Here is a 15,480-nt window from a genome sequence, read left to right on the forward strand (position 1 = left end):
GGTGTAGGGGATGACGAGGTTGTTAGGAAGGTGTAGTGGGGTGGGAGAGTATGGGGTTGGGATTTCCGGGATATGACACGATCCCAATTCAACTCCTGGACCCTTTCTGCCACCTCCAGAGTCCTACCCTATTCCTGTCTGCTCCGATCTCCACCAAGGTATGACCTCCTGTTCCTGTCCCATGCCCTGAACTCAGACACCAATCGTACCTCCACTCCAAGATCCCATCCTGGTCCCGACCTTGGACTTTGACTCCACTCCAGCTTAAGTCCATTGCATTGGTGACCTCATTTCATGTAAATGCCATTGCCAATATTCCTCAGACTTCCAATCCCACCTTTGTAAGCTCCACTACCTCTGAGCTTCACAGACCTACCCTGGCTCCTTTGCTGCTTTATTGTATACTTTGCATTTCTCCCTCACCCATATTTGGACTAGTGCTTCCTTCTATTTAGCCAGTTAGTCATCCACCCCACTTCCCCTCATCCCCCCACCCCTCTGGGCCCTCCCCCTCCTTACCTCCTTTCAAATGCATCTGTCACATCCATCTACAGCTATCATCCTCCACTACCTCCACTCCTTCCTCTGCTCTGCTCGGTCCCACCATTCACAGGCCCACCCTTGCTGTAACTATATATACTTAACTTGTAGATAGGTTACACCCCAGTGATAAAATCGACTAGAGTTGATCCCCCTTTTAGTTCTCGCTGCCAGTAAGCAAATTAGGGCACAGATGTGTTACTAGGCACAGTGCTCCTGGTCTGAGTTGCTGAGGCCGAAGCCCTCTGCCATGGAGACATCTCCTTCATCTTGCTTCCGGTCTCTAACAGCATCATAGAGTCTAACCCTTGACTGTTATAGGAATGGACCTAGAATCTTATGGTCCGTGACTATGAACAATCAAACCCTTGGTCCCTGCACCTTTATTTCGCTGTCAAACCCCATGCCAAGCTTTCCCACTGGGTTTTGGTGCTGGCTGGGGAATTTGTTGAGTTTCAAGGGACTTCCCTTGACCATTGTGACTTTTGTATTAGATAGTTAGAAGTCATATGATGTGTAAGGCAGATGCCGAAAAATGTTTTCTCATTATCGAATACATAACCCAAAAACCTTGTACCGCAATTGTAACATCCTCACCATTGTGCCACCACTGTAAACTCAACCTGTAACCTTGGAACCATGTCCACCTCCCTATTCATCCTCTCCATGACAAAACCGCAACGAGGAGGGCATTCCCACGCCCAACCTCCTGTTGCCCGCTCCCACCAGTCCACCGGGTGGTTGAGCAATCACTCCCATCCAACCAGAAGTTCCCTATCAGGAACTGTAGCCTATCCCACCTCCTTAGGAGAGGGATATGGTCCAGGCAGCTCCAGGATGCCTGGCCATGCACCCGCGGGTCCCACTTCCCACGGTCACCCACTACCGTGCACTGGTCCACCAGCCCGCTTTCCCCAACAACTCCCGCTACCGGTACACTCCCATGAGCGCCAAGTCACCGATAGCCACCATCTGGGTGACTCCCTTTGGGAGTCCCAGTATCCCTCACTACCGGCATGCTCCATTGAGTGCCAAGTCACCGGTAGCCAAACACTCCCAGCACACCCGCTACCGGCACACTCCCAGGAGCGCCAAGTCCCCATTAGCAGACAGCCAGGTGGCTCCCTCAAGGAGCCCTCATCATACTTGCTACCGGTACGCTCCCAGGAGCGCCAAGTTACCGTTGGCCAACCCACAGGTTGTACTTCCGTACACTCATCCTATTCCGCTCTCCCTCCGATGGCTACGCAGCCACCTCCATTAGTGAGTCGAACGGCTCAGGTTGGGTTCCCCGGAACCCATTCCCGTAACATTGACCCTCGGTGTAGTTCCCCATCCATATTTCCCTTTGTCTCCATTCAGACACCTTTGTTCCATTTCAGACCCCCTTTGTTTCTTGTGCTTCCATCTCCCCTTATATATAGACAATTGTACATACTCATTTGCCCCTCAGTCTGAAATCAACTTGAACGCTCCCTAGAGACTCCCCTCGCAACAGGACAACCAGCAATGGCACAGCGCTCCCCTTGAGTTGCTGAGGCCAAGGTCCCTCCTTGATAAGTCTCCAATTCCATTCCGGAATCATCTGAATCTGCCTGATCTAACAAGGGGGATGGATGGATGGGTGGACCATCAGATGATGATAGTAGCAGGTGGACAGGCCAGTGGCACTGTGTGAGGTCTCAGTGGGGTTGCTCAGCACATGAGGCCATAAGTGATACAATGATGTGTATTTTATGGTGTGTGTAAGCAGTTAATGGGAGTTCCCACTTACCCACATGACTTTATGTACATCGTAATTACATATGGCTTGGGGTTCAGGGCTATTGCCCTGACATTCTCCCCCTTGCGTTGCATGTGTGATGCATACATGATTAAGAGGAAGAAAAAAAGGAAATTACATTGAATTTGAAATTATCAATGAGTGTTTTGTTATTGCCACTTTAAAGTGGGCGATTTGTACATGTTGGCAAGAAAAATTGAAGGAGTGAATGAGTGTGAGGCCATCACTTTGAAGTGAACGGCGATACATGGGTATTGCAAAAGGGAAAAGTAATAAAAGAAGAAGAAAGTTTCGAAAATAGATTTCGACCCAAAGATTATATATCTTTGGTGTTCCCCCTCACTGTTCTGTGAGGATTCATGTGTAAATGGTGTTTACACACAAGTGGTGGTGGATGTGGGTTAGATGGAGTAGAAGTTTCCACAATTTTTACTTGTGGTTCCTTGCATACAATATTGTGTGTGGGGCCTTGAGTTGGGGGAAGGTGTTTTCATGGGCACCTCAGTGGCATATTACCATGTCACTTTCCCTTTTTTCGAGGGTAGAGTTATTGCCCTGGAGGGGGTTTTTCTCCAGGTTGTTCATCTGGACATCTGATTGGAAGCTTTCGCTTCCCACCCCACAGCTTTTGTGGCACGTTCCTCAGGAGTCCTGAGTGGTTTGAACTGGGACTTCACATAGGCAGCTTTGCCTAGACTTTCCCAGGATATTTTTCCCCTGTTCTCTGGGGAGTTGAACTCCTCTGCGAGATTTGCAATACTTGGGAGTTCCAAGAAATATTTCTCAGTTTCCTTCACTTTTTCGTGAAGGACTCTGTGTACCTTGCCGCTTTTGAAGGCAGCTTTGGCCTGTTTGTACCTTTGTATGAATGCTTTTACACTCACACTTGTCCACCAGGCATATGTGGCATCATGCACCACTTCTGACCCTGCTATTCTCCTCATGGGGAAGTTGGGGTCGATTGTTACATCAATGGGAGCTTCGACTTTGCCGAACTCGTTGAGTTCAGTGGTCTTGTATAACATGTGGACACTTCCCTGCAGGGTAGCTTGCCCATAGGGTGCTGAGGTACTCAGTGGCCTGCCACCTCTGGCAGTGGTCCCTGCTTGGGGGTCTGCTGTCAGTTGCCCACCACTCTCCCTCTTCCCCTCAACAGGGGTTTGCCCTCCTGAGGGTGGGCCCTTATGCAACCCAGACAGGGTCACCTGCCCATGGGGTGGTGGGATAGTCAGTGCCCCACCCCCTGGTGTGCTAGTCCCTGCATGGGGTCGCACCTCATGAGGCCCGGCACTGTATCCCCTCCCCCTGACCTGGGAGGCCCCCATCATAATGGGTTTGGCAGCGAGATCTGCCAGTGCACATGCTTCTTCGAGCTCGCGTTTCAATAATTTGATCTCCCTCTTCTGGAGATTGACTTCTTTCTCTGTATCTTTCAGAGAGGCAAAGATGCCTTCGGCATCTCTGCCTGCTCTATTGTATTCGCACCTCCAATGGGTGCAATTATCGCAGGCATCGTCTGACACCCCCGAGTTTTTAGACCATGCCCATTTGGACAGCCTGGACAAGGAGCCGCTGTCGCTCCCTCATCTCCCTCCTATGAGGGACTTCATCTCTTTCAACTCCTGATGGAGTTGACCCATCTGGGCAGCTACCGCTGATGTAATAGCTGATTCCCAGCCTATGTTTGGCTGGGGTGTTGTCGGACCTGGGCCAAATTGGCCAATCCAGGGAAGTTCCCTGGGGAGTATGCCTAGGGCTGCAGCAGCAATTGCTGCCCCTGGAGTGGCGTTTGTTGCACCATCAGTGCAGTCTGCACCACATATGGTTGAAAGCCCCTTTGGGGAGGCTGGGGCTATGTGGTGCCTATTGGCATCATGGAAGGTTGTTGGTTTGCAGCACTCATTTGTGCCATGTGTGTTGTATAGTCCATGGTGCTCATCTGTGCCTGGTGTTGGTGTTGTTCTGAGGAGCTTTGCTCCCCAGGTTGTTGTATCTTGATGTCCAGCAGCTTGTTTGGATCGAATCAAGGGTTGCCTCCCCCAGAGAATGACATTTCATCATTTTGTTTCTCATGCTGGTGGGTGGGGTTTAGGTTCTTGCATGCATGGGATTCGCTGCAATTGTGTATGGTTTTACATGTGAGTCTGGGGTTCACATGGTCTAAGCAAGTTACTTGCCTAGCCCATGTGATGTCTAGCACATGGTGTGGCTATCTGGGTGAGCTACTCACCCAGAGTCTATTGGTGGCTGTCCAGGCGAGTTGCTCACCCAGAATCTTCTCACGCTCTTGGCTGTGGGCAATCACCCTTCGGCTTCACCTTTTCCACCTCCGTTTTTGGGGGCATAGTGATGCCGAGAGTTCCCTATCTTCTTTGATGGGGAGATTTTCCAGTTCCCTCACATTTTGTAAGAATGATGACATGCACAAGTCATCACTGTGCCGGAAACTACCATGTGTGGCTGTATGGCTCACGTTGTTGTGGAGACAACTCTGTGTACCGCAAAAAGTCGGATTCTGTGGCATTTGGCCACCAACACCCACTACATACCTGCTGACGCTCCCGATGCTCATTCTATCACTATCCAACACTCCTGACACTCACTCCTTATTTTTCCATATTTTTCCCATCATTCCCAACAACCCCAAGCAAAATTCCCACGCCCAACCATGCCGCCAATTTCACCCCCTCTCCAGATCTCCATAACCACACAACAACCCAGCCGTTTTTCTACCCGATAGTGATGCTATACCTTCCTTCTTAACCCCCTGGAGCATTTCCCAGAATGGCAATCCCATACCCGGATGGTTCAGCATGGAGTAGAGTCTCACGTGGTCTTCACAGCACCTGTCAATGGCCACATCTCAAGAAGTACTGCACCAATTGGGATGAATAAGGGCTCGTTGGAAAGCTGGAGACGAGGATATTGCTGACGGGAGGATAGGCGGGCACTGTGGCGAAGTGTTGCAGAGATAACTTTCACAATTCCCATTTCGGATCCGTTATCACATATTGCCCATTCATTCATATTTCTTATTGTTTCTTTGTTCCCAATTGGATATTCATCATTTACGGTTGCCTAACGGCCCGTTTACATTCCCCCACTCCATTCATTCCATTTCCAACTCATATAATAGCTTGTACATAACAAGTTAGTACTGAATAGACCCATGAAGGGACAAGCAGAAGTTGCATCCAAGTGGCAAAGATGCCATCCACGACCCTAACGCCCCCCTTGAGCTTGTTGCTCACGTCTAAGACCCCTCTCATCATAATACTCAGCCTTGATGTCCAAGAGAGATGTAGGTGAGTGTTTGTTTTTGCAGACTCAGTAGCGGCCATGGACCAAAACCCCGCCCCACAAACCACACCCACACACACTACCACCCTCCCCCTTCTCTCTGTCTCGAGTCTAGGCGATAGACCCGTTACAACGTGCTGCCAAAAGTTGGGAAGGATCGGAGCCATGCCTCATTTGTCTCATAAAGTGGCCACAAGCACTGCTAGATTTATGTAACTTATGTAGTTACATTTTCAGCTGAAAAATATTAAGAACTCTGCTTTGATTTCATGAATTCTTGGATTATTTCTCGTGTTGCCTCCAGTGGTATTTGGCGGTGACTGTGATATTTTTGGACTGCCCAAGATGCCTCACAGCCATTCAACCCCTGCCAGTATCCATCCATGTATCTTAGTGAGCGGTTTGCAAACCTGAAAAGAAATAAGAATTGTGAAGAGTGTAATAATAAAAAAACTCGCCTTCTCATGGATTGGATGGTCACAGATGCCAATGCTTCTTTTGCATTTGCTTCGACATCCCCTATTTTTGATGAGGGTGGATGTTCTCTGTAGACTCGCTTTGAGAGGCCCCAGACTTGTTCAATGAAATTTCATTCACAGTGAAATTTCGGGAGGAAAAGAACTTTGAATCCATTAGCCCTACAATGAGCTGTAAGCAGGCAGTCAATGTTGATGAAGTTGGGCTGGTGGAACAGAATGTTCCGGCAGCAGCACTGCACGTCAGTTCCTCAGCACTTGAACCCTTTGCACCCTGCTGGAAGTGAGGATGTGTCATATCCATACATACTCGATCCCGAACCGACTCCTGGACCCCCATCTTCACCACCTCTGGAGTCCTACCCTACCGCTGTCCATTCCGATATTCACCTTCGGTCCTGACACCACACCTCCCCTCACCCCTCATGCCACCTCCACCCTTCCGTCCTTCTCCTACCTTACCCTCATCTGCTTCGATACTCACCTCAGACCGAACACCACTCCTCTCGCCACCCTCCTCCTCACACTCCTCCTCTTCCTCCTCACAACACCTCCACCCTTCCATCACTCTCCTACCCTTCTCCTGTCCGCTCTGATACTCACCTTCGGACCTGATAACTTCCCTCTCCTCCACTCCTCTCCCCATTCCTCTCTCTCCTCTCTCCTTCCTCTGACCCTCTCCTGCCGACCCTCCAGCAAGTTACAACCTTCTGTTGCTGTCCTGTACCCCGTACTCGGACACCACTCGTACCTTCGCTCTGAGATCCCTTCATAGTTCCGACCTCGGACTTTGACTCCACCTTGGCTTAAGTCCATTGCATTGGTGACCTCATACTATGTAAACACCATTGCCAATATTCCTCGGACTTCCAACCCCACCTCTGTAACCTCCGCAAGCTCCATAACCCCCAAGCTCCATGGATCATCTTTGGCACTTTTGCCGCTTGTAATGTATCTTTCGTGTTTTCCCCTCATCCTTATTTGGACTGTTGCTTCTTCCCATTCTAGCCAGTTAGTCATCATCCCCACTTCACCTCATCCTCCTGCCCCTCTGGGCTTCACCCTCCCAATTTGGATGTACAGTATCACAGGTTCTGACTTATGACCTTCGGTACCGCTCCGCTTCTGTCATCCCTTTGTTCCCTTTTGGACACCTTCATTCCAATTCGGATCCCCTTTGTTTCCCTTGTGCTTTTGCCCTCTCCATTATATACTGGCACTTGTACATACTTGTTTTAGGGCCTTAGTCTAAAATCGACCTGAAATGCCCCCTAGAGACTTCCTGCTTGCCGCCTATGAAATTAAGGACCAAATGGACAAACAGCAATGGCACAGCGCTCCACTTGAGTTGCTGAGGCCAAGGTCCCTCCTTGCTAAGTCTCCGGTTCCCCTCCAGAATTGTCCGCCCTTGCCCAGTTCTAACAGGATGCATTATTGTAGCCATGCTCCTTGAGTTTGGCCATACCCTTGAACTGTCCTGGGTGTGTTTCATGGTTGTCAGGATAGTAAAGGTGTTGTGGCTGGCCATTGAATGTTGTATCAGCCATGCGCTTCTTGGTCATGCATGGTTTCTGTCAGGGCACACCCGCCTGACCCGGGTCCACCCGGACCCACCCGGCCACACCACACCCGCTCCCCACTGTCTATCCCCCTCCCCCCTCCTTCCTCCCTCTCCTTCCCCTTTCTTTATTTCTTTCTATCTACACGGACCACCTTCCTTTGTATCGATGTACTATTGACCCGTCCGGCCCACACACCCCGGACGGCTTCCCGCTGTGCCCAGCACGCGCGCATGCAGCGGACGCTCTCGGGATCCCCCACGGGGACACCCGGATGCCTGCGGCTGCCTCCGAGGATGACGTGGCGCTTGTCATGTGACTCAAGCCGCATGTACATAAATGTACCTGAAGTGGGAACTGAAGAAGTAACCTTCTTCTCACATTCTCCACTTCAGGTAAGTAGTATAGTTTCCCCCTTTAATAATAATAACACATTCTCCACTTCAGACTAAGTGGCCAGGGACCGCTGTCCCGGATCGGGCCCGCCAGTACGCACACCCGCTCCACACCCCACGACGGCTTCAGTGCCGGACATTACCCCCGGGCCCTCTCGACCCCGGACGCGTTCCTGACAGTTTCCCATCTTCTGAATAGATAATCTGCCCATTCTCATCACAGGCAATGACAGAGACACCCCAACCCTTTGGGAATTTGGGCATCTTGACAGCTGATAGGGAATCCTCTGCTCGTTTTGCATGAGTCCAGGCATTGTCAAAGATGAGAACATGCTTCTCGTTTGGGTGTTTCTGCTTCAGAATGTGCATTGCACATGAAGCCTGTTCGAGAATGTCATCATTTGTAAAGTAACCATCGCGGTTCTTTCCTGGCTTAAGAATCACCCACGCATCGCAGCCATCCCCCTTCAGCCAACCATAGTCTGCTGAGACAAAATCGGCAATCATCAGAGAAGCGCCTTCACCCTTAGGATAAGGCTTTGGGGTCTCAGAGTTGTGTACCCAGCGAATTTGACAGCAATCATGAGCATAGAAAATTGACTCATCATGAAACCAAAGAACAGTGTGTTCCTCTGGCTGTGATCCAGTGAGTTCCTACTCTCCATTTATGTCCCACTCCCTTGTTGACTTCGCATATTCAGCCATTGTGGGCAAGAACATGGTCTGCCGATAATACACAACATCTTCATGCTCATGCCCATCTGAGTATTGTCCTCGTTTCTCCTTGCACCACCGGTATCCCATTATGTGTAGCCATCTCTGTGCTGTGCGCAGGCAGATTGGTTTTTCGTGTCCTTGATGCTCTTTCATCTCTGGGGTATTGAGGAAATTTACAATGTCTGCAGCAGAGATGTAGGGGCCAAGCCCACGAAGGTGAGTTTCCAGTGTTTCTTTCAAATCTTCATCTGTTGTCAGAATTGATGAACCCCAGCGACCATATGGATTATCTGGAAGTGATTTATTGTCCAGAAATTCCCTACACCATCTCCGTAAGTGCATGGGATAGGATTTCCCACGATTCCACACATTCGCGACTGTCACTGATATCTTGATCCAGCCAGCATCTCCACCTCCATCCACTCCAGAACTGTACAAGTGGAGAAGCTGAGCCATCTGCTGGATTCGCACCTGCAGCATTAGGTTAATCTCAACCTTTTTGTAGCCTCTCCCTGTGTTTCATTGTGGCTTCAAGATGACATTGAGATCTCATGTGGCCTTGACTGCCTCTTCTTTTTTGGGTGGGGGGACATAGGGTCACGAGTGTTTTTCTGCTTCAAGAGGCTCACTCTGGGCAGTTGCTGAAGATGCTGGTTGCAGGCAGAGCTTCCTGGGTGATGGGAGGAATGCAGTGGAAGCGGGATTGGGATTGGTGGGTACTTCCACATTTTCTTCCTGATTTTTGTGAATGGATGTATCTGAATTGTTTGGAATGTTCAGGGGAATGTCAGACATTTCGCTGTGAGGGTGTTTCCAGGTGGAATCTTGTTGGATGTTGAGGGAGGTATGGTGGATCTCATTGATCCTGGTGACAAACACATCAATCCCAGCACAATCTCCCTCTCTATAGGAAGTGCCTAACAGTGCTGGGTCACTGTACTCATCGCTAGAGTCACTCAAGAGTGCTGACGGACTAGGTTGAGTTTGGGGTGTGGACTGTGTGTGGGAAGTTGGAGGAGGATGACTGAAAAAATCAAGGACTGTGCATTTTTTCCCATCAATCCTTGTCTTTTTCTTCATTTCCTGAAGCCTCCCACTTATAGCTCTCTCCTTTGCTGCATCATGGCACTGGCTGCATTCAGAACGGACTCCATTTATCATTGAGCCTGGATATGTAACTTTGTTACCCGGAATGTTTCCCCAGACATTCATTAGGTGAGAAAGCCTTTTCTCAGAGTCGCAGAGGAGCTGAGTGAACACATCCTTTGAGACTATTGCGGGGTTGACTGTTTCATCAAAGTCCGAGTCACTGTCAGTGTCGCTGTTTGCACTATCATAGACATCAGAATTGACATCAATCTCTGGTTGTCCTTGGATTGTGTGGTTCTCTGAGACATATGGATGCTCTGGGGAAGGAGGTGTGGTGATTGATTCTGTAGCAGGATTAGATGTATTTCCACATAATTTCTAAGGACAATGCAGAGTGTAAATTATGACTTAACAAACACTTTGTTCATGACAGTCCCACCTTCTGGGAGAACCTCCCAAGATTGTTAGCTTGTTTCCACTTTTTCCCTAAAGGCATAGCACACAGTATCAGGGGATTAGGGGGGAAAGGGTGTCTGCACTTGTTGCTTTCTGTTTCGGTAATTTGGCAATTACCGAATGAATTGATTTAAGAAATCTGTGCATGCCAAAATTTTACTGTTCATTTTCCAATTTTATTTCCTAAGTGCCAAGGATTGAAAGCAGACTCAATTCCAGGAGAAAAACCAAAAACCCTCTCATTTCCCCATGAGTCTGAATATTTAAATTTGGAAACCACAATGGTCTTCTTTACTATGTACTCTATGGGTTGGTGGGCATAGAATTCACTACAACATGTTGTGAAAAAAATGAGAGTGTTGGTTTGTTTCAAAACAATTTGTTTCTGGATAGTGATGACTTGTGCACGTCATCATTCTTAGTGTGAGGTACTTGTCCAGGTGGATGTTAGAACTGGGCGAGGGCAGACGATTCCAGAGGGGAACCGGAGACTTAGCAAGGAGGGACCTTGGCCTCAGCAACTCAAGCAGAGCGCTGTGCCATTGCTGTTTGTCCATTTGGTCCTTAATTTCACAGTGGGCGAGCAGGAAGTCTCTAGGGGGCATTTCAGGTCGATTTTAGACTAAGGACTAAAACAAGTATGTACAAGTGCCGATATATATAATGGAGGGGGTGAAAGCACAAGGAAACAAAGGGGATCCGAATCGGAACGAAGGTGTCCAAACAGGAACAAAGGGATGACAGAAGCGGAGCAGTACCAAGGGTCATAAGGCAGAACCTGTGGTACGTCCGAAAGGAGGTAAGGAGGGCGAGGCCCAGAGGGGCAGGAGGATGAGGTGAAGTGGGGATGATGACTAACTGGCTAGAATGGGAAGAAGCAGCAGTCCAAATAGGGATGAGGGGAAAATGCGAGAGATACATTACAAGCAGCAAAAGTGCCAAAGATGATCCGTGGAGCTCGGAGGTTGCAGAGCTTACAGAGGTTATGGAGGTGGGGTTGAAAGTCCGAGGAATATTGGCAATGGTGTTTATGTAGTATGAGGTCACCAATGCAATGAACTAAGACCGAGGTGGAGTCAAAGTCCAAGGTAGGAACTATGATGGAGGCTCAGAGCAAAGGTACGAGCAGTGTCCAAGTACAAAGTATGGGACAGTGGCAGAAGGTCATAACTTGGCGGGAGGTCGGCAGAAGAGGACCAGAGGGAAGAGAGAGGAGAGAGGGAAGAGGGAAGGTGTGGAGGAGAGGAAAGGTGTCAGGTCCAAAGGTGAGTATTGGAGTGGATGGAAGAAGAGTAAGAGGATGACAGAAGGGTGGAGGTGTGGTGGGGAGGAAGCAGAGGAGTGGGAGGAGTAGTAATAGGGTGGCGAGAGGGGTGGTGTTCGGTCCAAGGTGGGTATCGGAGTGGACGGAGATAGGACAGGAGAGGGATGGAGGAGTGGAGGTGGCATGGGAGGTGAGAGGAGGTGTGGTGCCAGGACCGAAGGTGAGTATCGGAACGGAACAGCAGTAGGGTAGGACTCCGGAGGTGGTGAAGGAGGAGGTCCGGGAGTCGGGGCGGGGTCGGGTATGCACAGATATGACAGTGGATGAGGTCGTTACAGTTTCCTAGGGGTTCCCATGTGGTGTCCCCTAGCTCCCATTTGACCGTAAACCAGAGTATGTTATGAACCCACACATGGTTTAAGATTTTGCAAACTACTGCATTCCAATCAGGGTCCTCCCTGAAATCGTAAAATATGATTACTTCCCTATTTGGGAAGATTTCTTGGTTGTTTGGCTCATGAGGCACAAGCTGAGATATGTGGAATCTTGGGTGGACTCCACGTTGTTCAAGTTGTGGTGGCAACTTGAGGATGTAGTTAGATGTCTCTGGAAATATTTCCAGAATTTCATAAGGCCCTATATACAGGGGCTTTTGTTTGCCTGCCCTTCCTTTGGGTAGGTTCAACTTATCTGTGGATAAGTATGCGAGCTTGCCTTTTCTCAAAGGTGGGTCCGGGCATCTTTTCTTATTAGCCTGGATTGTTTGGGCAGCATGATTGTGTATTATCGTGTCATGTGCTGCCATTAGGTTTTCCTTTGCCTTTTGGGCGAAGTCGTTCACTCTGAGGTAGTCCGAGGGTGGTGCTGTTAGGCACATCTGTGGCATGTGGCCATAGATTAATTCAAACAGGGCAAATCCTGTTGATGCATTTGTGTCATATCCGTGCATACCCGATCCCGACCCGACTTCCGGACCTCCACCCTCTTCACCTCCGGAGTCATAACCTACCGCTGCCGTTCCGATACTCACCTTCGGTCCTGGCAACACACCTCCTTCTACCCCCCACCATAACCTACCGCTGCCATTCCGATACTCACCTTCGGTCCTGGCAACACACCTCCTTCTACCCCCCACGCCACCTCTACTCCTCCTTACCTCTCCAACCCTATCTCTGTCTGCTCCGATACTCACCTCGGGCCGAACACCGCCCCTCACACCACCCCCCTACTACTACTCCTCCTCCTACTCCGCTCCCCCTTCACAACACCTCCACCCTCCCATCTCCTCCTACGCTTCCCCCATCCGCTCCAATACTCACCTTTGGACCTGACAACCCTCCTTTCCGCCACTCCTTCCCCCTTACCTTTCCCCTTTCTCCTCCCTCTGGTACTCCTCCACCACCCTTCCGCCAAGTTACAACCTTCCACCGCTGTCCCGTACTTTGTACTCGGACACCACTTGTACCTTTGCTCCAAGCCTCTGTCATAGTTCCTACCTTGGACTTTGACTCCACCTCGGTCTTAGTCCATTGCATTGGTGACCTCATACTATGTAAACACCATTGCCAATATCCCTCGGACTTTCAACCCCGCCTCCGTAACCTCCATAAGCTCCCCAACCCCTGAGCTTCGCAGATCGCCTTCGGCACTTTCGCTGCCTGTAATGTATCTCTCGCGTTTACCCCTCATCCCTATTTGGACTACTGCTTCTTCCCATTCTAGCCAGTTAGTCATCATCCCCACTTCTCCTCATCCTCCTGCCCCTCTGGGCCTTGCCCTCCCTACCTCCTTTCGGATGTATCACAGGTCCTGCCTTATGACCTTCGGTACCGCTCCGCTCCTTCTTCCCTTTGTTCCCGTTCGGACGTCTTCGTTCCGATTCGGTTTCCCTTTGTTTCCTTGTGCTCTTGCCCCCTCCATTATATATATCGGCGCTTGTGCATACTCATTTTGGGCTCAGTCCGAAATCGACCTGAAATGCCCCCTAGAGACTTCCTGCTCACCTACTGTGAAATTAAGGACCAAATGGACAAACAGCAATGGCACAGCGCTCCGCTTGAGTTGCTGAGGCCAAGGTCCCTCCACGCTAAGTCTCCGATTCCACTCCGGAGTCGTCTGTATCAGCCCCGTTCTAGCAGTTTGAGCTTGCGTTAATTGCAAATTCTGCCATTGACAGCTTCACTGCCCAGTCATGTTGATCTGGTCTGACCATTGCAGTAGAATCTGTACTACTTTGTGTATCATTCACTCTGCTTGGCTGTCCCCTTGCAATGGAATGCAGTTGTGAATTTCAACTGCACACCGAGTATTCGGTGTAGTTTGCACCAAAATTTTGACATGAATTTTGAGTCTCGATCTGATATGATTGAGTGTGGTAGACCGTGAAGTCTTACAACTTTGCATAGGGATACAAACGCTAGTTCTAATGTGTTCATTGTTGTTTTTATTGGAATCAGGTGGACGTTGTAGGTGGGATAATCGCCCACACACAGACTCGGCTCGGATACCCGATTCTACGATTAGGGAACGACTTCCATTCACGCGATGACTCGGTACAAATTTGGTATCTAAAAATAGTGCTAATTCGTACGATTCTGACGATTCCAAGAACGTCCCAATCGGTGGAGATTTGACGGAGTTCCATGTTGGAGAAGTTAGGCATGGCAGGTCACGAGTATGTGCGGGCGTGGGAATCTCAAGCGGCAACCCAGAATTCCAGCCTCACTCATTCCCACAGCGTCTAATAAATTGGTAAAAATGCTTATCGGCTGCGTGAGAGTTATCTCCAGCTTCATTTCCAATCTCGGCTCATAATTCCGTAAATCCGTTGACAAATCGCTTATTTTCTTTTATTTTCATATTTTGCCATCATTTCAGTTATTGATTGATATTCTTTTATTGTCACTGTTACCCTTTTTTATTATTTCGCCTAATAAGGTACCCAGGTGCCATATGGTACCAATATTCACCATCTATTATTTCTAAAAATAATTATTTCTTATAATCCTGTACATACCGGATTTTTGAAAAGGAAGTTCTCCCCTCCCCCAATTTTCTCTAAGGTGCTAGGACGCGCTAGAGAGGGTGTGAGTGTGTGGAATTCCAACAGTAGGAATAAGGGCAGTGATCTAGCTCACAACGAGTGAGTAGTGGACACTGAGCCCGGACCTTGCAGAAATCCCGGAGAACCCACCGCGGAGTTAAGGATCGAGCATAGCAAAGTTTAGTCAAGAAAGTAGGATTTTGGAGAGTTTGGCCCCACGAGCTTAGTTGGCATCGAGAGCCGCGAGCCCTCTTTCAATGTTGGACCTCAACCTGCAGATGATTACCTGTCAGGGCATACACCCTGACCTAGCCCATACCCACATCCACACCTGCACTCGCACCCACACCCGCACTCACACCCACACCTGGCTGTTGCACTTCCCACATGCGCCCTGTGCCGGACACTCTGTGCAGCTGGATGCCCTGGGCCCCAGGTCTCGGGTCTCATGTGACTTCTGGGTATCCCCAGAAGTTTTCGATATTGTCACCACTGTGGGAAGATGAGAAGTTAACTTCCTTCCCATCTCTGACCCACAGTAGTAGTAGTAGGATTGTTCCCTGGATAGGGCTGGCTAGACCTGAGGCTGTGGGCCATAGGGGAGGGTCATGGGGACCCGGGAGTTGTCCCCTGACATTGCCCAGAGGTAATCATATCCCAAGCTTGTTGGGAATGGACCTGTGAAGTCCATGGCTATTGACGACCATGGTGGTTCCGGGGTCTGGGATTTCTCCTGGTGCTTTTCTTTGTTGTCTGGCAAGTTCCACAAGACCTGCAGAACTTGTGAGTGTCCTTCCTCATCAATTTCCACCAGAAATATCGATGGAGGATTTCCACTGTTTTCTTGGACCCTAGGTG

The 15,480-nt window shown here is 49.5% G+C and overlaps 1 protein-coding gene across 1 annotated transcript; it reads right to left on the reverse strand.

Annotated features, from left to right (window-relative positions):
- Positions 1 to 8,707: 8,707 nt before the first annotated feature.
- On the reverse strand, positions 8,708 to 10,355 carry EI90DRAFT_3131421 (uncharacterized protein; the record flags this gene model as incomplete). Its single annotated transcript, XM_039064388.1, has 3 exons — positions 8,708 to 9,282; positions 9,400 to 10,237; positions 10,299 to 10,355. 3 exons carry the CDS (start codon positions 10,353 to 10,355, stop codon positions 8,708 to 8,710), a joined length of 1,470 nt encoding a protein of 489 aa, XP_038910722.1.
- Positions 10,356 to 15,480: the final 5,125 nt, after the last annotated feature.

The sequence above is a fragment of the Cantharellus anzutake genome (genome assembly GCF_015039405.1).
Source record: "Cantharellus anzutake strain C23 chromosome Unknown EI90scaffold_76, whole genome shotgun sequence".
Lineage (NCBI taxonomy): Eukaryota > Fungi > Basidiomycota > Agaricomycetes > Cantharellales > Hydnaceae > Cantharellus > Cantharellus anzutake.